The sequence below is a fragment of the Apus apus genome, chromosome 12, assembly GCF_020740795.1.
Source record: "Apus apus isolate bApuApu2 chromosome 12, bApuApu2.pri.cur, whole genome shotgun sequence".
Classification (NCBI taxonomy): Eukaryota; Metazoa; Chordata; class Aves; order Apodiformes; family Apodidae; genus Apus; species Apus apus.
In genome coordinates this window covers 564,231-585,242 of record NC_067293.1, presented here as the reverse complement: position 1 = coordinate 585,242, position 21,012 = coordinate 564,231, and the positions used below count along the sequence as shown (strand labels likewise).

The 21,012-nt window shown below is 56.8% G+C and overlaps 2 protein-coding genes across 5 annotated transcripts; one reads left to right on the top strand and one right to left on the bottom strand.

The window, feature by feature from the left end:
* Positions 1 to 387: 387 nt before the first annotated feature.
* LOC127389778 (hemicentin-2-like) lies at positions 388 to 10,722 on the top strand. 4 transcript variants are annotated; one of them, XR_007890703.1, is made up of 12 exons: positions 388 to 601; positions 3,546 to 3,677; positions 4,373 to 4,717; positions 5,655 to 5,924; positions 6,016 to 6,123; positions 7,431 to 7,583; positions 7,792 to 7,914; positions 8,143 to 8,238; positions 8,723 to 8,818; positions 9,331 to 9,404; positions 9,842 to 10,594; positions 10,687 to 10,722. XR_007890703.1 is itself a non-coding variant. In XM_051630612.1 (11 exons), exons 2-11 carry the CDS (start codon positions 3,644 to 3,646, stop codon positions 9,881 to 9,883), a joined length of 1,341 nt encoding a protein of 446 aa, XP_051486572.1. In that variant the 5' UTR covers positions 388 to 601; positions 3,546 to 3,643; the 3' UTR covers positions 9,884 to 10,722. The 4 variants fall into 4 exon arrangements, 3 of the variants coding, with proteins under 3 accessions (XP_051486572.1, XP_051486575.1, XP_051486574.1); XM_051630612.1 differs by having other exon boundaries at positions 9,842 to 10,722; XM_051630615.1 differs by having other exon boundaries at positions 389 to 601; positions 7,482 to 7,583; positions 9,842 to 10,722.
* A 1,771-nt stretch (positions 10,723 to 12,493) lies between these two features.
* On the bottom strand, positions 12,494 to 18,246 carry LOC127389641 (uncharacterized). The gene is made up of 6 exons (XM_051630333.1): positions 17,668 to 18,246; positions 16,576 to 16,902; positions 16,187 to 16,456; positions 15,945 to 16,004; positions 15,052 to 15,103; positions 12,494 to 14,048 (listed from the first exon to the last, which is right to left on the bottom strand). The coding sequence occupies exons 1-6, from the start codon at positions 17,741 to 17,743 to the stop codon at positions 14,045 to 14,047; spliced, it is 789 nt and encodes a 262-aa protein (XP_051486293.1). The 5' UTR covers positions 17,744 to 18,246; the 3' UTR covers positions 12,494 to 14,044.
* Between the last annotated feature and the right edge of the window lie 2,766 nt (positions 18,247 to 21,012).

Below are 21,012 nucleotides of genomic sequence, written 5' to 3'. Positions count from 1 at the left end.
GGTTAAAGAAAAAGAAAAAAAAAAAAAAGTGATTGATTTAATCTAGGAGCTGCTGGAGACCTGCTGAGGGGATGGTTGCTGCGGGCTTTGGCCAGGTGGCTCTGAATGCTGACAAACCTGGAGACTCCACAACCTCCCTGGGCAACCTCTGCCAGCACTTGGCCACCCTCACAGTGAGTTTTTTTCCATCCAGCTTCACGATGTTTTTTTGTATTTAGCTCAGATTTCCTTCTTCACGCGTGCCCATCCCCTCTTGGCCACTGCCCAGCCTGGTTCCCTCTTTGCCACAGTTCCCTTTAGGGCTGGTAACCAACCTCGTGGCCCTTTGCTGGACTCTCCCCAGTAAGTTCATGTTCCCCTACGGGGGAGCCCAGACCTGGACGCAGCACTCACCAGCACGGAGCAGAGGGGTTTATAGAACACTCCGTGTGTGCGCGCGTGTGCACGCACCCCGGTGTGCCACCCTGCACCCCGGTGTGCCACCCTGCACCCCCCCACACTTGCAGCCCCTCTATCTGCCTCTCGGGCAGCTCCTTCCTGAGGACGAGCCGGTCGCACCGCAGCCTGCCCGGGCCCGGGAGCTGAAAGGACGCACTGGTCGGTGAGGAGCCCGGGGAGGGGTTGGGATGGAGAGGTTTTCTAGAGCGGAGATAATCCCTCTGGCGGAGCAGAAAGCTGCAGAGCGGGGCTGCAGAGGGGGGCGTGGGGGCAACTCCCTGCATCTGGTGGTCCCAGCGCTTGCGAGCTGGGGGAGCCAGAGGCGGGGGGGGGGGCCCGAGCGACCCAGCCCCCTTCACACCAGAAGCCTGAGCCGTGGGAAGGGACGCCGAGGACTGGGGACCCGCCCCACAGCCCCGCACCGCCCCCTGCCCCAGCCCCGACGTGCCCCGCGGCGGGAGCGGCGGGACCGTGAGTGCGGGGAGGGCCCGGGGGGCTGGGAATGGGGTTGGACGGGTGGGAAAGGGGGCTGGAGCTACGGAAAGCGGGACTAGAGCGGTGGGGCTGGGGACTGGAGCACTGGGGCTGCGTGCTGGAGAGCCGTGGGGCTGAGGAATTGGAGCGGCGGGACTGGAGCGGTGGGGGGGTGTTGTGGAGCGGTAGGGGACGGCGACTGGAGCAGCGGGGTCGGAAGGATGAGGCAGGGGCCGGGGGCATCTCCCCTTCTGCGGGGTCGCAGGCATCCTCTCCCCCCTCCCCAAGAACGGGGCTGTCTCCCCAGGCTCAGCTCTCCCCTCCTGCCCAGCCCCAGAAACAAGAATGACAGACCTGCAGGAGCGCGGCCGGCGCAGCTCCTCGGGGCGATGTCTGTGCAGCCCCGGGGAGCTCAGCCCCCCGTGCCACCCGCCCTGGGTCGTTGGGGGCAGGTCGGGTGCGGTTACAGCGGCCTGGGCGTAACTTACAGGGCGTTGCCGAGGAGGTTTCGCTGCATTTAGAGCTGCCCGGGGCCACAAAGTTGTTCTTTTGCGGGGGGGGTACGTTACGTCTCTTCCTTTTTTTTTTTTTTGGTTGCTCTCACCTGGAGCAGAAGTGCATCTGTGGAGTTCTTAGTTTGCCGCAGGGGCCTGGGGGGCTTTTCACTTCCCTCCCAGCTGCTGGTGCTGAGCAGCCCCCCCGTTCCTCTGCCAGGCGTGGGCTGCAGCCCAGCCCCCCCTGCCCTTCTCGCTCTGCCTCGGCACATCCGAGCCCAGCCACGTTTTGCTCAGCAGGGTTTCATAGTTGCTAACTGGATATTTAACCTCTCAAAGCTGTGGGATGACTTGAAACAGGAACATTTACATCTCCTTTCGTTATTATGCTGGGGAAGACCAAAGATAATTCCTAATAATTTTGCAGTGAGAGCTTTTCCATGAGAGCAGGGAGAGCACACAGTGGGTTTAGCATTCCCCTTTGTTGTGCTGTGGAGATTCCTTCCCCTCATACTGACATTTTTTGGCTGGGATATGTGGTGCCTGGTGATACCAAAGCTGCAGCTCATATAATGAGCTCTTTATTTTGCAGCAGGAAAACAGCTGGTGCTCTTTGCCTGCTTGGAAAGGCTAGATGAGGGCTGGAAGGGAAGGGCCTCACATGTTTCCCAGACACCTGCTTTTGAATAGAGATCCTAACATAGTCCTTAAAAAAAGCCTCTTAGTAAAACTCCAGCAGCTTTCAAGTTTCAAAACTTTCAGCTTTTCCACGTGGAATTTTGTAAAAATGCAAGATGAGGCAGCCTGGCAGTGGTGCTGGAGGCTGAGGGGGAGCCAGGGGAGCCTGCAGTGCATCTCTCTCCACCAGTCCCATTCCTCTCCCTGCTCATCTCTGATGCTGTAAGAACTTCTGAAAACACCAAAAACATCCACTAGCGTCTCAGCTGCCTCCCCTCCTGCAAATGCCGGGCTCCTAATAAGGAGATCAAACGGGGCTGTGGGGGTGACAGGCAGGCCAGAGGTGACTTCCCAGCAGAGCAGCAGCTGTCTGAGCAGGAAGTGCTGTCCCTGCCCGCCTTCCATAAACACCTCATTCTCCATCTCTTGTGGAAACTCGGGCTGGGAAGAAGGTCCTTCCCACACCTCTTTGCATTTGCTAGGGTAAAGGAAATCCTCTCTCTCAACAAAGTGTAAATGCTGTTTTTTCCCAACAACTATTGTTCTGACATCTAAAGCAGCCACGTGTAAGGTAGAAACTGAAACGGGGTCCTCACGGCCCTGTAAAAAGCCCCAACTAGTTCCTGCCCAAACCTCAGAAACCAAGAGGATAACAGAGAAAATAGCCCCCAAATAGGCTTATTTTAGGACCACAGAGCACTCCCCCCACCATCCAAGAGCCCAACATCCCAAACCCTTCTCCAGGATCTCAGGCATTTTGCAAAGGGAGAGAAGCCATAATCTCCTGCTGCTTCTCCCCTTCTGATTAGACCTGTTGGGTAAAGAGTGAGTAAATAACCAGCTTTCTACACGCTAACGTGGCTCTGCAGCAGCCACTCCAGCCCAAATAATGCAGTTTTTTAGCTGCACAGAAGCTAAATCACCTTTAATTTGGGTGATTTTCCCCAGAACCTTATCTTGAGAACCCCTTTTAGCAAGGCAGACACCAGGATTATGCAGGTGGCTTCTTGGGTGGTGGGATGTCCTGGGCTGGAGGTCTTCTTTGCAAAGACATGACATCCCTGGTTGGTTTCTCTTCCCTTGGCTTTTGGGGTGGGGGCCCATGCAGGGGGGTTGGAACTAGGTGATCTTTGAGGTACCTTCTAACTCAAACCATTCTGTGCTTCAATGAAAAATCTGTCTCATGGCCACCCATACATGCTGTGTGTGTCACAGCCTCCCTAGTGAAGAAACTAAGACAAAAGTTCTCTGAAAGTGTTGAATGCAGCAGCAGCCAAAATGATCAAGAACTTGTGAGGAGAGCGTGGAAAGTCTGGGAACCTTCAGACTGGAGAGGAGGGCTTGGGAAAGGGGCTGGGATTGAGGTTTTCAAAGTTGTGGAGGTGATGGATAAAGCAGATCTGGAGCACGAGTTGGGACTGGTCGAGGAAGTGATGGTGCATCTCACTGTGTCCTTCACAGGCCTGTCCACCATGCCTGGAGCTGCTGTCCCAAGAGCATGTGGTGGCAGAAGGAGATTGTCCCTCTTGCTGGTTTGAAGGATCCTGCAGGGCTTGGCCATGTCTCCCTGGCTGCTGGTGGCCATCAGAGGCTGTGAGTGTCAAAAGGGACATGTGGGGGGTTGTGTCAGTCGCAGACACCCTTGGAGACAGCCTTTCCATGCTCTCCTTTTGCCCCTGACCTGTCCCTGGAGCTTGTTCCCTCCCCAGTGCAACCTTTTACCTTCGCTAAAAGTGGCTTCTGGATGGTGGTTCTGGAGGATTTGGGGCCTGGAGGTATCTGACATGACTTGCTGCTTGCTAAGTCCTTTTACACCAGCAGAGCTACAGTGGGATTCCCACTCCCAGGTTTTGTACAGCCAGGGGTACATTTCAGGGTCACACCTGACCCCCCACTTTAGCTTCATTCCACCCTGGGGAAGCCATAAAAAGTTTTCAAGACAAAGGTTCTGATGTAAAGACCTGCTTGGACTCCTTTTCATGCTAAAATTCCCTGCTGGCCACTCCTGGTGTGCAGAAGCTTCCCAGAAGGCCAGATTCCCATTGTTTTCAGTGCAAAGGGTGAGGAACTGTCTTACCAAGTCAAGCAGCATTTCTAGAACACACCAGTGACAATGTTATGGTTTTTATCTTGATGAAGGAGGAAGGAAGTGAGACATGGGAAGGTCAGTTGGCAACTTGTGCCAAAAAAAAAAGGCAAGAAAAATAAGACGTACAAGGGATGAAACTGCTCGTTGGCAGGTGCTGTAGCACTAACCCATCCTGCTCTGGGATCTCTCCTGTCCCCAGCCCTGTGGCTGGTGCTGCAGGGCTGCTCTGCAGCGCTGGGCGTCACCGAGAGCCGAGTGGCAGCTGAGGGATCCTCCGTCCTGCTGCAGGCACCTGAGCTCCCCAACATCAACCTCACCGAGTGGGAATTCATCCCGAGCAGCAGCCCACAGCTCATCCTGCAGCACTACACACACTCCTCCTCCCCAGTCACCTACTCATCTGCCTTCCAAGGCAGAGTCATCTTCTACCCCCAGAACAGCTCCATCCTCCTGCAGAGGCTGCGAGTGACAGACAGTGGCATCTACAGAGCAACAGTCGATCTGATGCAGGACAAAGCCAGGACGACCCTCCTCGAGGTCCTCAGTAAGTCATGTGTGTTGAGAGGGGGGATTTCTTAGACAGGGGGTCACCGGAGTAGAGTCCTAGAACATTTTGAGTTGGAAGGGACCCGTCAGGACTGGCCACCAGTCTGATGTCACCCCAGTGACCATAACACCAAAGCCTGACCCATCAGCTGTGTGCTGTGAGGCCCATCACAGGAGGCTGCTGTGAGAGACAGTGTCCAGGCTTTGCTAAAATACAAAAAAACCCCACATTTCCTGGCTTCCCTTAGTCAGCTAGATGGGTGACCTTGTCATTAAAGGAAATGTTTCAGTTTTGGGCACCGCAATGGAAAAAGGACATTGAGCTATTGGAGAGTGTCCAAAGGAGAGCCTGTGACCAATGACAGGAGCCAGGGAACTGGCAGGAAGCTGAATCAGGGGGGGTTTAGGTTGGATATCAGGACAAGGTTTTTCACCCAGAGGGTGGCTGAGCACTGGAACCAGCCCCCCCAGGGCAGTGGTCCCAGCACCAAGCCTGCCTGAACTCAAGCAGCATTTGGATGATGCTCTCAGGCACATGGTGTGATTCTTGGGGTGCCCTACACAGGGACAGGAGCTGGACTCAGTGATCCTGATGGGTCCCTTCCAACTCAGCATATTCTATGATTCTATGAAATGAAGTTGGTTAAGCAGGACTTCCCCTTGTGGCTGTGACCAATGACCAAAACCTCTCAAGGATTATTCAACAGCTTGAGCATGCTTTGAACTTGGTGGATAGTGCCCTGCTCCTGTAGTATCTCCGCTCCTTCCAGACTGACCTGGGGTGTAGAGCAGACCTGCTTGGGTCCTTCACAAGGGAATCAGAAGGGAAAGATCCAAAGGGCTTGGTGTTTTTCCATGTCAGCCACATTTCAGCCCCAAAGCAAGCCAGGACACGAGTTCCTGGGTGTGCTACCACACTGCTCTCTGCTTTTCAGAGCCCGTGTCCCAGCCAGAGATCCAGTACAGTCCTAGCCTGGCAGGTTCCCCCATCGAGCTGACCTGCGTGGTGCCCGAGGGAATGGTGGCTTCCATCTCCTGGAAGAAGGAGGGACGTCCCCTTCCCCCTGAAAAGTGCTACCAGCTCTCTGGAAACACCACCGTGCTGCAGATACAGAAGGGAGAGAAGTCAGACTGTGGTTCCTACTCCTGCAATGTCAGCAACAGAGTCAGCTGGAAGGAGACAGCCCTGAACCTGACCCTGGCAGGTCAGCCTTGCCCTGCCCTGGTGGGACCCACCCTTGGTCCTGTGCCAGGGTTGTCCCAGCACGGGGTTCCCCTCCTGCCCTGCCTTTGCAGGTCTCACTCCTCCTCTCCACCACGCGCAGAGGTTGGTGGTCATTGCCCTCATCTTCATCACTGGCTCCACTGCCAGCTTCGTTGTCCTGCTGTGTCAGAGGAGGCTCGGTGAGTGCCAGGTCTGCAGCCCAGACCCCAAACTCAGCCCTTCTCCCCCCACCCTGGTCAGGGCAGAGGGCAGAATGTCTCAGCCAAGCTCCTTCTCCCCGTCACCCTCTGTCTAGGCTGAGAAATGGTTTACAGTGAGGGTGCTGAGATGCTGGCCCAGGTTGCCCAGTGAGGTGGGAGTTGCCTCATCCCTAGAAACATTCAAGGTCAGGGAACTGGGATTGTTTAGTTTGAAGAAGAGGAGGCTGAGGGGAGACCTCAATGCTCTCTACAACTGCCTGAAAGGAGGTTGCAGGGAGGTGGGAGTTGGGCTCTTCTCCCAAGTGAATAATGACAGGGTGAGAAGAAATGGCCTGAAGCTGCTCCAGGAGAGGTTTAGACTGGAGATTAGAAAGAATTTCTTTACCCAAAGAGTGGTTGGACAGTGGAACAGGCTGCCCAGAGAGGTGGTGGAGTCACCATCCCTGGAAGTGTGTAAAAGAAATGTAGACATAGTGCTTAGGGACATGATTTAAGCACTGAATGGGTCAATCAGGTGATGGTAGGGGGAGTTAGGTTATGGTTGGACTTGATAATTTTCAAGGTCCCTTCCAACCAGGATGATTCTATGACTCTATGAATCTGTTGATGGGCCTCTGAGCAACCTGATTCGGTTGAAGATGTCCCAGGTGATTGCAGGAACTTGGACTAGGTGACCTTTAAAGGTCCCTTCCCACTGAGACCATCCTGTGATAATTCACCTGGGGAGCGGGAGGAAACGTGCTCAGTGACCAAGCAGACTGCTCTTGGGTCGTGCCCTTGGAGCCATACCCAAGGATGTGTAATCTGCTAGAGCATTCTTCTGCCCACCAGGGGTAATCCCTGGAGTGACAGACCATCTGGGGAGCAGAGGTGAAGCCCCACAGCTAGTAGGGAAGTTCTCCCCTGTGTGTGTCTCAGCAGTAACACTGGGGACATGTGCAGGTTGTGGCCTTAGATCTTGCCTTTGGGGGTGATGTCCCCTGGGGAGCTGTGCAAGAGCTTGCTCTGGGTGGGCCTTCTCCCCATGAAATGGTCTCCAGAGGAGACACAGGCCAGTGTCAGATCATTATAAGAGGTGAAACCTTGGCCAGAGGTGTGGTAAAGTGTCTCAACAGGTGGAACTGGTGTCTGGTTCAACATGAAATAGCCCCAAATCTGGCTGGTTCCCCCTGAAGTCAAACAAAGCCCTTGAAAGTTCACCAGGTTTCCTCTTTGGGGTTTTTTAACCTCAGGGATTAAATTATCTACAAAGAAAACCTGTGTTTGTTGTTCACCTTCCCTTCCAGGCTGCACACATCCTGAGGGTGGTCCTGAGCATCTTTGCCTTTTTTCACCAGGAGAGAAAGCACAGAAACATCTCATTGTGTTCACCCACGGGCTGCTGTGCATCTCCTCTGTCCTCCTGCTTGCCACCTCCATCATCTGGCTGCAGGAAGAAGGTAGGACCCAGTAACCTGATTTGTTCCTGGTGGCTTCAGTGCCTCATCTTCCTTTTTCCTCCAGGTCTTTACAGAGGCATTGGTGGTGTAGGGTGTCCACCAGCTTACATGGAATCATAGAATGATTTGCGTTGGAAGGGACCTTAAAGATCATCTTGTTCCCACTCATCTAGTTCTCTCACCTTCTGGTTTACCTCTACCCCTGCAGGTCCTTCTGCTGCCTTCATCTTGCTTGGACTGTTCCTCTGTGCTGCAGTCATAGGAGCTGCTTGGGCAGCAGTAGATGCCATGTGGAGACCAGCAGCGACCAGCCACCTCAAAACCCAAAGGTGTAAGTTGCTGTTGATGGTCCGAACCTCGGGTGGAAAAAGCCTGACACAAGCCCAGGGGTCAAGTCCTCAGGTTTTCACTGCCAGGAGGGTGGGGGGCTCAGGGCAGGGCTGTGGCACGTCCAGGAGACAGTGCCCAAGCTGTGCTCAACCTCCCACCCAACCCAGCTGCCCCACATCCCAGCCTGCAGATTTTCCTCTCATCCCTCAGCAATGTTTCCCTCTCCCAGGGCAGCGTGTCATCCTGAACCCTGCAGCCCCCACAACACTCGTTGTCAACTTGCTCTTCACCATCCTCTTGCTCCACAATATCCAGCAGCTCCATGGTGAGGTTTCCACCACCTGTGTCCTTGCTCAGCTTTCTTCTGGGGAGCACTGGGGTACCTGGGGGGGGGGGGGTTGGCTTCACACAGGACAGAGTGTCCTTAGGTGGCTTTGCATGGCTGGTCCTGCAAGAAGCCTTCACAGAACCACAGGCTGCTTTGGGTTGGAAGGGATCTTAGAGACCACCAAGTCGAAAACCCCTGCCATGGGCAGGGACACCTCCCACTAGACCAGGTTGCCCCAGGTCCCATCCAGCCTGCCCTTGAACACTGCCAGGGATGGGGCAGCTTTTTGGAAGCTGACATGTCGTAGCTCTGTGGTAGGAGCTCAAGGTTCATCCGGGTGGCTCCAGCGTTTGAAGCACAGGGATCCCCATCCTCCATCGTGTAGAAAGTCCCTGGATTAAATTAATGGCACCCAAATGTTCCAAGGGGGGTATTGGCCAGAGGAACAACACTGACCAAGTTCTCCCTTTCTCTTGGGCAGAGCGGGGCTGCTCAGAGGCCACTGATCTGACCACCTATGCCTGTGTCACCGTGGCCATCCTGGCCATGCTGCTGCTCCTCCTGATCTTCCTCACATGTAAGTGTCCCTGTGGTTTCCTTCCAGGAACCATAAAGAGGTGTTTCGCCACAGAGACCCCCTGGCTCGGCTCCCACACCCCCCTGGACAGATGCTTTCCACTAGACAAAAGCCAGGCTTCTCTTTTCAAGAGCAGGACTGTCCAAACCAGCCTGAGGACCCAACACTGATGTCCAGCCTTGTAGGACAGCCACAGCAGGCCCTGGTCCCTGCCTGTGGCCTTGCCAGCCCCTTTGATTTCTTCACAGATGCTCCAGGGAAGCATGTTCCTCCTCCAGAATAGTCTTCCCTAGCGATGACCACACTCTGGTCAAAAAAACCCCCTCAGCTGTGGAAGCTTTGGGAGAAAACTCTCCTAGCTTTGGGAGAAGGGTTTTGCCCATGGCAGGGCTTCCACTCCATGGCTCTCTGCAGCCAGGTTTCCTTCCCCCATCCCATGAAACACGGTACATCCTGAATTGCCCGGTGCTGTTCGAAACCCAGGAGTTACTTGGCCTTTCCTTTCTTCCCAGGTCACAGGAATAAGCAGCAGAAGATGATGGGAAGTCCCCACACCTCCCAGGCCATATACATCACAGCCCACTCGGTAACTCGCTGCCATCAGCTGTTTCCCCACTGATTGTTCCATGAGGAATATTTGATTCATTATGATCATTTAGTTCATAATAAGAAGGGGGCCCCTGCCTGCCTTCCTGCAGAATGCTGGGGGCTTTGTCCTCACCTGGGTGGGGACACAGGGAGGCTGCTGGTGGCTGGTGACACAGTTCAGGTCCCATGGGAGATGGTCACGGGTTGGGGGGGGATTTATTGCCTCCCCCAGGCCAGTCTCTGGGAGTGATGTGCAGGAGTGGGGGGTTTGAGAGGAGTGTAATGGCACCGTGTGCTGGGGGGGTGCTTGTCCAGCCTGTCCTGTCCAGCCCCCCACAAGCAGTGCAGCTTTGCTCTGGGGTGCCCCACGGTGTGGCTGAGGAGCCCCAGTCCCTTTGGTGCCACCAAAGGACACGGTCTCTGTGTTTTCTGCAGGTGGTGGAAGAAACCCGAGGACAGAAGCAGGAAGGGGAGTAAATGGATGTCCCAGAAATGGTGTCCCACACACTTAACCCTCTACATGGACCTGTCACACCTCCTGCCTTCTTCCTTAGCATGTTAGTGAGTCAACAACACAAAAAAAACACACCCAAAAAGACATGTAAGTGTCAATCAAGGGGAAAAGCTCATGCTCTGGGGTGTTTTGAGGACTTTGCTGCAGTTTCCTCCACCAGAATATGCTCCTGTTGCTAATGAGTGTGGACAACTGCAGCCAAGCACGTGGAACCCCAGGAATAGCCCCTCTTTGTTCCAGGAGGGTTTTAGTGTCACCCCCTCCATGCCCTCCTTCCTCCTCCTCCCTGCGTCCCTTTTGGAGGCCCAGGGAGCTGGGTGGGTGGTCGCTGGGGTGGCAGCTCTGCTGTCCCCCCCCCTCACTTGCCTTCCCTCTGCTTTGCAAGGCAAATTGTCCCTGTGTCACACCCCCTTCCCCAGAAACCTCAGACCAAGCCCCCAGCTTTGGAAGGGATCCCTTTGGGAAGGATGCCCAGGAAAGGCAGCTCCACCCTCATCCCTGTGCTCCCTGGGAGGGGGACTTATTTTTTAAGGTATTTAACATATTCCAAAGGGTGATTTCCCTGAGCTGATTTCCCTTCTGGGGGCTTGGAGCCAACTCTGCATTCACACCGTGGCCTTCAGCAGTTTCCTCTGCAGGCTGGAGCAGGTGAAGTTGGAGTCAGTTCTGCCAAGGTACCTTGTGTTTGTCCCCCGGGGTGTTGATCCATAACAAAAAGTTAAAAAAAAAACCACTCTTCTTTGGTTCTTTTTGTCCACTTTGTTAGGGTTGCTTTAATAAAGATATTTCACACGGACACTTCCATCTGTATCCCTGCCTTGCCTCCTCAAGCAGGAGATGACTCCAGCCCGTTCCTGACCCTGCTGCTGGGCTGGTTCCTGCCCTGGCTGGTGCTGGACCAGGTTTCCCTGCCCAGGTACGAGTTCCTGCAGCAGCTGCTGCCCATGGCTCTGATCCAGGTGCTGCTGGCACCCATGGAAGAGGAATGGTGCTTTGGGAAGCAGGCAGCTTCCCCTGGCCCTGCTGCCTCCCAAGTTGTGCCAGGGGCAGCATTTTCCCACCTTCCCTGCTCCTCTTAGCTGCGCTGGGACCCCCCCCCTTGTCCCCACATGGACACCCCAGGCTGGATTCAGGGTGTCTCTCCTCCAAACCCAGAGCTCTTTGGGATGCTGAGGATCAAACCTATGGTGCAAACATGAGACTTTCCCATGTTTTTGCCCCCCCCCCACCCCCTGCAGAGCCCAGACCCCACGAAGGAGGAGGATGGGGAGAAGGAGTGACAAGCAGGGCCGGGCAGGCTGCTGGCATCCGTGACCTGCAGTTGGGTACCTGAGAACCTGGAACAGCCCCAGAGACCCTCAATAACCACACAAACAAGATACAACAACAATAAACTTATCATAAATAAATAAAGATGGGAATAAATTAACTAACAAACAAACGAGATCACGTCCAACCACTAACATTCTGTGAGCATCTGGAAAGCGGAAAATTAGTCCAAAAAGGTGAAAGGGAGCCTGGGAAAGTAGGAATGGGTGAGAGGGGTTGGCTGCTTCAGCTGGAGGAGCAGAGAAACAGCCCAGGAACACAAAAAAAACCACAAAACAGAGAAATAATCGAAACCAACATCCTCTCTGGGCTGTTCCCGGTGGAGCAGAACCAGCCCTCCCAGCAGCGGTGTCCTCTGCCCCCTCCTGTCGCTGCGGTGTAAAAGTGACTCGCTGCCTGCCCAGAACGCAGCCTCTCTCTGCCAGGGCTTCCCTCCACCAGAGGGGACCAGCACAGGGGTCTCCCCTGAACCCCAGCTCCCTGACATGGCCCATCCCCACAGGGAGACACTGCCCCTCACGCATCCGCCTCGCCCCGGGAGGGGTTTGGGGAGGATTGTGCTGGCCACGTGCCAACCAACACACCCCGAGTGCAACCAAATAACTTATGGTTGGACTCCGTGATCTTAAAGGTCTTTTCCAACCGAGACAATTCTGCGATATAGCCAGTTATTCACATGATCAATTCATCCCAGTTTTACACACCTCTACTCTCTCTCCCCCAAAGACTCTTTTTTCCCCACCAGATTCACCCAATACAACACACAAGTTATTGCCCCCCAGCCTAGAGGAGGCTCCTCTGATTAAACACTGCACATAAACCTGCCTGCAAAGGCCACCAGATGACCCTGGACACCAAATCCACCAAAGGCATCTTGGCCCCCATCACTTGGGTGGCAGCTTCCCAAAGTCCCACTGCTCCCAGCCATGCCAGGGCAGCCACTTGCCAGGTCCCCATGACCCAGGGCACTGCTCCATGTTAAAAATACACTTACCCAGCTCTGGAGCAGGGCTGTGGGGTTGGGCTGAACCCCAGGAGGAGCAAGGCTGCCTGGGCAAGGAGGGGACAAGGCTTCAGGATCTCCCCCTGTGGTAATTCCAGCTCTCCAAGGGCTGAGCACCCTCACCCAAGCCTGAAGCAGATGCAGGGTCCACAGTCACACGTCCCACTGCCAGCTTCAGACACACACCCCCCCACCCAGGGGTTGTTTCCCACCTCTGAAGACCATGGTGATACCCACGGGGTAACAACAGGCTTTTATTAGCAGCAACAGGCACTAAACCACCACACCAGCTCCAGAAGGATGTACAGACAGCTCAAGGAGAAGCAGAGGGAAGTAAGTTCTGTAACACATGGCTGTGTTTGTTTCACACCTGCAAGTGCCATGGGGACCTGACAACCAGCTCAAACCTGAGCCTGGCATCTAATCTGCTCCAATTCCTTTAACTGCAAGGTGGAACCCCAGGCTGAGCAATGGCCCTTTGCTGCCAGCCCCTTTGTGTCCCTGTGGCTCCTTGGGACAGAGCAGCCCCAAGCAGGCAGAGCCAGCAGCCTCCCAGGTGGCCAAGCCCCCAGCCAGTTTGCTCTCCCCCAGTTTTCCTTTCTGCTCCAGAAAGAGGTTCAGGACGGCTCAGCTCACACTGTGGGATGTGATTTGAGCCTCTCCTGGCTGCAACTCTGTTCCCCAAGGAGAAGGGTTAACTCTGAGAAGAAGGAAACCCACCACTCCCCTGCCAGGACAGCCCTGGGCTGCAGCAGCAGGTCTACAGACAAGACCCAAGCAACAAACACCCTCCCACCCCCCCCAGTACTGCTCTCCATGACCAAGACTTGCAGCAAGGAGGTCTCCAGGCCACCAGCTGCTCTGGGACAGAAGTGACCATCCCCTAGCTAGAGCACCCACAGAGGCCTTTGGGACCAGCCAGGGTGCTGGACTGGGGCTTATCCCCATCAGAACAAAAGATGGGTGCAAACACCATGGCCTGAGGGGCAGGAGGCACTGGGGGAGCTCCAGCACCCAGTTTTGTCCAGGCTGAAGAGGCCAATTGTGCCTCCAGGCTCAGTCATTTCACCTACAGGACCGATTAACAACGAATAATGACCCCTCCTGAGTAAAGGCCAGGAGAGCAGCAGAAGGGAAGAACAAGCTTGCATGGGCACACCCAGGAGCCAGGTGGCTGCTGCTGGGAAGAGAAGGGCATGTCCCCAGATCCCAGCAGAGCCCAAGGCTGGAGGACAGAGATGCACTTGGGAGCACCCCTGTCTCCCCCATACCAGGCTGCCTCACTGCTCTAACACAAAATCCTGCCCTTCTCCCTCCCTCTGAGGGCCAAACCAACCAGAACCTCCACAATCTCATCCCCTGGTGAGTCCCGGGCACCATGAGGCCACGGTGAGGGGCTCAGGCCCCCCGGGAAGCAGGGGCTGGCAGGGTGGCCCTCCCCAGCAGCCCCAGGACCACAGCTTTGCCCGGTGGGGCCAGAGGCTCTTCCCACACCCACAGGCACTTACCCCCAGAGCACGAGGGCAGCAGCACAGCAGCAGCAGGGGCTCCAAGCACAGCCGTGCCCGGCCTCCCCGGGGACGTGCACAGGGCCCTGGGGAAGGGCAGGACAGCACTGGGACAGTCCAAGTCAGTGTCTTACGAACACATATTCATGGGTTTCAGCAGCTTGAGCAATTCCAAGGAGAGCCCAGAAGAGGATGGGACAGCAGCAGACATCCAGGGCTCACTGGGCAGCATCCACCACCAGCAGCATCGGGGACAGCAGCCAGGGCACAGCCACCCAAGGTCTCTACCTGCAAGGAGGGGAGAGGTCTCTGTGTAAGTCATCTCCTGGATGTGGGTCCTCCCTCTGCCACTCACCCAGACCCCCTCAGGCAGCTGCAGGGTGTCCTGTGCTGGACTTTGGCTCTACTTCAAATTTCAGGAGCTACCTTGGCCAACTTATCTCTGGGAGGACTTATCTAGGGTCTGGCTGCACAAGACAACCCAAACCTCTCATTTTTTATGTGAGATGGGGTTTTCCATCCTTGGAGAAAGATATCCTTGTCCTCACTCTCCAGGAAGGTTCATTGAACAGCCTGAGTTTTTTGTGGTCACATAGAGCAAACAAGCTCCAAAAAGGCTTCAGAATCACTTCCCAGAAACCTCTGAAGCTCTTTGGAGAATAATAAAAAAAAACAACAACAACAAAACCACCAAATCAGAACAATCCCACCCATTAAGGAGGATGTTTCAGAGTCAGTCTGGTTTATGCTCATCTGGAAAACATCCCTGGAAACCTAAGTCTGGCCTCACGTCACAGATGTGCTTTGGACAAGCTGAGCATTCCTCCCTGAATTCTGCTCTCCCTAAAAAAAACAGTGTGGGTTCTCATCCACCTGTGCAACAGTAGGAACTGGGACAGAAGCACCACCTACCGCACCAGTACAAGCAGCTTCAGAAATGTGTAGCAGGAATTTAAAAGCTAGCAAAGAGGGAGCAAATGGGTGACAGACCAGGAGGAACGTCGATGTTCTGCCTGGGGGTGCCCAGCGCCTGCTTTGCTGGAGATAACCAGCTCTGGGTGGGGGAATCAAGGATATTTCCAGAGCAAATTCCAGTGGGGACTAAACAGGGGGGGAGCAGATGCTCCCTGGGGCAGGGAGAGCAGCCCCCAGCTGCCCCTGACATCTGCCAGGAGAGGCAGGCAAAGGACGCTGAGCCTTCCTGCTTGTTCCAGGCAATGACAGATTTTGGCATGTAGCTCTGGCTGGAGGAGCAGGGCCACCCCCAGGAGAGGGGCTGAAGGCATCTCACCTGCAGGGGTTGTGACATGGGCGGTCCCTTCTCCTGCACCAGACGAAGACACCTGGGGACAGATCATTAAATGTCCTGGAGATGGTGCCCAGACCAAGGGTGGCAACACTCGGCCAGGAAACCTGGACACAGGGTTGGTGTGTGGGCTCTGGAGGAAGCCACCCCTGCCCCTCTCCAGGCCACCCCATGGGTCCCCACCACCACAGCCTGCAGCAGGGCAGCAGAGCTGGCAGGTCAGGAGGGCAGCAGCACACGGATGAACTTTTCCCACACCTACCCAGCACCCAGAGGCTTTCAGGAAAAACCTGAAAACTTTGTGCAATAGCAAAACATACACATTAATCCCCCAGGGAGAACCTCCCACCTCTATTTTAAACTGCCAGGTGCTCTCCTCAGGCCCAGACTTGAGTGTTCCTCTTTGTTTTTTTTTCCCCTCTCCAAGTCTGTAGTTGGCCATCCGAGAATTAAAATCCCCACTTTGCCAGGGATCTGGGATGGGCTGGAAAGAAAACACTCTCCAGTTCAAAAAAAGGAGGAAAATCAAGACCACTGAGTAAGAACACCCCCTTCCCTTCCTGGGCAGAAAACAGTAGCACAACATGGGGGGCACTCAGTGCTCTCAGCCTAGAAGGGATACGTGACATCCCCCAGAGCCTTTTGTGGTGGGGGGGGGTTACCCAGAAACAGAATTAAAAGTATAGTAAGCAGGAGGCATTTTGATGACCTGCGTTGGGGAGCAAGGAGGCAACAGAGGACAACATCACCTCCTGGAGGGGTTGGGGACATCCAGCTGGGATGTGCCCCACCAGCTGGTCCCTCCCCACAGCCCCAGCCAGGGCACCCACCGGCCATGCAGCCACTGGCCAAAAAGCCAGCAGGCCAGCAGCACTCACCAGCCAGCGAGCCAACCACCACGCAGGCCAGGATCACGGGCAGCACCACGTTGGCAGCATCTGCAAGGGAAGGGACCCTCAGCCCCTGCAGCCAGGCCGAGCTCAACCCACCCCCTCCAGGCTAAACCAGTTACACTCAGTGCAGGCACACAGAGGCACTGGATGAGAGGATATGGGGGGGTTAGGGGGAGCCTATTTCCCCCGTTTCTTTCCCTGGGCATTGGGAAGGAATCCCCACTTACTCTGGACATGGAGCAGGAAGGAGGTTTCGTTCTGGCTGACTTCATTGCTGACCAGGCAGCTGTAGTAGCCACTGTCGTTCATCGACGCCTTCAGGATGCACAGGGTGGTGTTGTCCACAAACTGGATGTGGTCGCTCCCCAGCAGCAGCTCCCCATTTTTCTTCCACTGGTATGAGTCTGCCTTCCCTCCCAGGACGTTGCAAACCAGTTTGGCGGTGCCTCCTTCCTTCACTGAGGAGTTGCCCACGATTTCTGGCTCAGAGAGCGGTTCTGGGAGAGACGGCGGGAGGGTCAGCACCCACACCCGCAGCTCCCCGGGGCCAGAACGTCCCTCCGCAGGGATCCAAGCTGCGGGGCTGTGGCAGAGGGGCTGTCATCCCATCACTCACCCACAACGCGCAGCTGGAACCAGCCCGTGGCCTCCGCCTCGGAGCGGAGCCGGTAGAGCCGCCCGTCCCCGGGCTGCAGCACCATCCGGAGGGAGAAATCCGTCTGGTTGAACCTCGTGCGGTTCTCGTAGGGGCGGGACGTGTTGGCGGGGCCATCAAAAGTGTAAGTGAGGATGGCTCCTTCCCTCGGGCCGCTGCTGTATTCCCAGAGGACGAGGCGAGTGGCGCGGAGCGGCGCGGCCAGCAGCACCGTGCAGCCCACGGCCGAGACCAGGCGCTGCGAGGCCGGGCCCAGGGCAGCCGAGTAGCACGGCGGGAGCGTGCGGGCTGGGGAAGACACGGGGGGTCACGGTGCAGCCACGGAGAGACAACGCACCCGCCTGGGAGGACGGTCCCAGGCTGCGGGGACAGCCCCCGGGCTCGGCCGCTCTGCAAACAGCAGCGCTGGGCACGTCATTATTTCTGGCTTTAAACAGCGAGGTGGGAAAGCAGAAGCCCCGATGGTCACACCTGAGTCCCCCGCGTATCTCTTCCCCAAAACACTCCAGCCTGGTCACTCGTGGACCCGCACGGCTCCCGCAGCTCGGGGCTGCGGACCGACAGAACCGCCTCCCATTCCCCCCGGGGGTCCTTTTCCTCCCATTCCCCCCCGGGGGTCCTTTTCCTCCCATTCCCCCCCGGGGGTCCGGACCCCGGGGTGCGGGAGCTCAAGGAGGGAGTTCACCGCGCACAACCGCTTGCCCGAAGGGTCGCTGCCAAGAAAACCCGCCAGCTCCTTCCTGATCTCCTTGACGGGAAACGAAGCCGTTAAGGAGTGCCCCAAACCTGGGATCTGCCTTTCAGTCTTGAAGGGGAAAAAAAAACAAACAAAAGGAGCCAGCAAAAATGTCCTGTGCCCGAAGGCCGGGGAGGGGCCCCGGGAGGTGCAGCCCCCGCCGCTCCTGCTCGGCTGCACCACCGAGCAAAATCCCCCAAAACGGGCTGGGTGGGGGGACGACCCACGGACATCCCCGAGAGAGCAGAACCCGGGGGTTCCCCAGAGCTGGGAGGGGCGGATAACCCCCTAGACCCCTCCCGGGGGCAGGGACTTGCCTGTGATGGCCGGGCCGGCTGCCGAGCTGCCGGGGCAGGCGAGGAGGAAGAGGAGGAAGAGGAGGACGAGCAGCATCTGAGGAGGCAGCTCCGCCACGAGGCACCGGGAGGATCCCGGCGGGAGCGGGAAGGGGCGGGGGAGGAACGGGAGCGGCAGCACCGCCCCCCCCGCCGCCCCATCCCGGCTTCTGTCGCTGTCGCTCAGTGCGACCTTGGCACAGGGGCACCGAGTCCCCCCGGGGTGCCCGGGCCCCCCCGCCCCGCGCTGCTGCAGCCCCCGCGGCCCCGGAGGAACCGGCGGGGGAGCGACGGCTCCTCCTTGCAGGGAGGGGCAGGGGCTGGTGTTTGGCCCCCAGCCCCGCCCGGCCCCGCTTCCTCTCCTCCTCTCGTTTCTTCCTCCTCCTCTCCCTCTCCTCTCTTCCTTCTCTCTTCCTCGCCTTTTCTTCCTCTTCTTCTTCCTCTCCTTTTCCTCTCCTCTCCCTCTTCTCTTTTCCTCCTTCTTTCCTCTTCCCCTCCTCTCTACACGTTCAGTACCAGGTGGATGGGGATTTTTTCCCCTTCCCCAGTCGTTTCCATCACCTCAGCAGCACAGGAAGGTGGTTAAGGGTGTCTGCACAGACTCAGCCACAGCAAAACCCTCCACAGGTGAGACCTGCCCTGGAGAGAGAGATACAGATAGATCAACAAAACTGCCAAACTGGTTTGAGAGCCCCGTGCAGGAGAGCGTCCTGCTGAAGGCAGGTCCAGACACCACCCCGGCATCTATTCCCAGCCCCACGCAGCTTCAGCAACACGAGCTCAACCCCACCAGGGCTGGGGACACTGTCCCAAGCCACAGGACACCATCCGAAGCTGCAGACCACCAACCCAAGCTGCAGGACGTCATCCCAAGCTGCAGACCACCAACCCAAGCTGCAGGACATCATCCCAAGCTGCAGAACGCCACTACCTCGGAGAAGGAAACCTCCGTCGATAGGACAGCGGGTTGTCAGGTCAGCTCCCTGAGCTTCTTGTCCCACCAGGGGTTAACCAGTGTCCCTGCAGCCCGGGGACAGTGCAGGGAGCAGGGCTGCAGGGAGGAGAGGGGTGGCCAGGACAGGGACCCGAGCTAGCTAAGGTCTCCGAGAAGACATCGAGAGGCAAGAGGAGCGTGGGCGTGTGCGCAGCGGGAGGCCACGGCACGTCCCGCTAGAGGGAGCGAGAAGATCGGCTGTCCGAGGAGCTGGGAGGAGGAGCCGGGTGAGGGAACCCAAGGCAGAGAAGGAGCCGCGGGCAGAACAGGGCCCTTCATCCCCCTCCGGAGCTGGGGGAGGCTCCTGGCCAGGACACGGGTGTCTCGGAGCTGGCAGTCCCGCCTTGGGAGAGGACACAGGGACCTGCTAGCTCGGCAGCGTTAGGGCTCTCCAACCCTCCTGGGAAGCTGTGGTGGCTTTATGGGGCTGGCCCCATCTCCCCCCTCCATCCACCCAAGCCAACCCCAGCAGAACCAGGAGCAGCCCACGGCCCCCAGAGCTGCCCTGCTCCTCCCTTCCCGCTCTCACACCCCTGGGTTTCTCCCTCCTGGATACCCCCAGATCCCACCAGCAGCCTGCAGGTCAGGAGGGCCCTGGGGACAGACAGCATGCTGCAGGACAGAGAGATGCAGGTGAGGAGCCAAGGCAGGAGCACCCAAGGATGAAAGCAGCCAAGATCACCAACTCCTTTTCCCATTCCATAGAAACCAGAAACAGCCTTTCCCAGGCCTGCATCTCAGAAAGAAAAGAGACTGAGGGGGTTTTGGTCCCCACCCATGTGTCCCCTCCCCATGCAGGGCTTGCCACCACCTTTGGTTAACACCATGGACACAGACCCTCATGATGGGCACCTTTATATCCATCCCCCCTGCACCCACTCCAGACAGAGACCTGGGTGGGTGTCATCCCAAGCAGCAGGACAGAATCACGGAATCATCACGATTGGAAAAGACCTCTAAGATCACCAAGTCCAGCTGCCCACCCAGGGGAAAAACAAAACACAACAAAAAAACACCAATAAAACCAAACCAACAGCCCAACACCACCCCCCATGCCCACTGGAGCATGCCCTGAAGTGCCACATCTGTCTTTTTAAATCCCTCCAGGGATGGTGACTTCACCACCTCCCTGGGCAGCCTGTTCCAGTGCCTGACTCTTTTGGTAAAGAAATTATTCCTATCATCCAATCTAAACCTCCCCTGGAGCAGCTTCAGGACATTTCCTCTAGTCCTGTTGTCATTCACATAGAAGAGCCCAACTCCCACCTCCCTACACCCTCCTTTCAGGGAGCTGTAGGGGGCAATGAGGTCTCCCCTCAGCCTCCTCTTCTCCAAACTAAACAATCCCAGTTCCCTTAACAAAGGGATGCCCCAGGCAACGGCAGATTGTGGGTAGACACAGAGGGGCTGCCCAAACACCTTCTGCTGGGCTCAGTCTCCCCTGGGGGAGCAGAGAGGGCCTTGGAGGAGAGCGAGGAAAGCGGGACTGGAGGGACGGGGTCAGGAGGCAGGGCTGACACCCCCAGACCCCAGCTGGGCTGGGCAGAACGTGGCTGGCTCCAGCTGCCCTTTTTCCGCTTTTTCCTTTTTTGTCTTTGAAGCTCTGCTTTGCCAGGAGGTTGCAACACCCCAGCGATGAGTCAAACCCACCCCAGCTCCCCTTCCCCCCGCGGCGCAGCCAGGCGTGGCCCGGCTTACCCGGGATGGCAGGAGCAGCCCTGGGATGGAGACATTGTCCTTCAGGATCCTGGGACCAAGTCAGGCTGTGGGAGAGGAGAAGCTGAGCCCAACCAGCCCAGATCCTGCCGGTTCACAGGAGACACCTCTCTGCTCAGCAAGGACCAGCCTGTGCCCACCCAAACCAGGCTCAGCCCAAACTGAGCAAGATTCACCCAAAAAGAGCATTTCTACCCAGACAGACCAAGGCAGTGAGCGCAGACTCCACCGTATCTCAGCATCCTCACAAGGAGCTGGCTGGTTCTGGGGAGGGAGGAAGGCACAGAAAAGCCCTGAGCCAGCAGGAAACCTGTGGTGGGAAGCTCTGAGTCAGCTCCAGCCATGGCTGGAAACCAGTCCCCCCACAACAACCTCCACAGGGTTCTCCAAATTCCTGGGATCACAGCAGAGGGTATCTGCATCTCACTCACCACATCTGCCCACATCAGTGTGTCTGTGTCTGCCTGTGCAGGGTCCTGGGAGCTCTTGAAAGTCTCTGCCTGGGTCTGGCCAAAGGACCAGCCCAAACTGGGCAGTTTAAGGCTGACCCACAGGAGTTCAGGAGAAAGCAGAAGGCTGAAAAGCAAAGTCCCCATGTAAATGGATTGCTGGGACCA

What these genes read in the sequence shown, in the direction of transcription:
- LOC127389778 (XM_051630612.1), top strand. Translation starts at nt 3,644, where the DNA reads ATGTCTCCCTGGCTGCTGGTGGCCATCAGAGGCT. An exon ending in CCTGAACCTGACCCTGGCAG is followed by an intron (nt 5,925 to 6,015) that starts GTCAGCCTTGCC and finishes CTGCCTTTGCAG; the next exon opens with GTCTCACTCCTCCTCTCCAC. An exon ending in CCTCCTGATCTTCCTCACAT is followed by an intron (nt 8,819 to 9,330) that starts GTAAGTGTCCCT and finishes CTTTCTTCCCAG; the next exon opens with GTCACAGGAATAAGCAGCAG.
- LOC127389641 (XM_051630333.1), bottom strand. Translation starts at nt 17,743, where the DNA reads ATGCTGCTCGTCCTCCTCTTCCTCCTCTTCCTCCTCGCCTGCCCCGGC. An exon ending in CTTCCTGCTCCATGTCCAGA is followed by an intron (nt 16,005 to 16,186) that starts GTAAGTGGGGAT and finishes CTTCCCTTGCAG; the next exon opens with ATGCTGCCAACGTGGTGCTG. An exon ending in GGTGGTTGGCTCGCTGGCTG is followed by an intron (nt 15,104 to 15,944) that starts GTGAGTGCTGCT and finishes ATCTGTCCCCAG; the next exon opens with GTGTCTTCGTCTGGTGCAGG.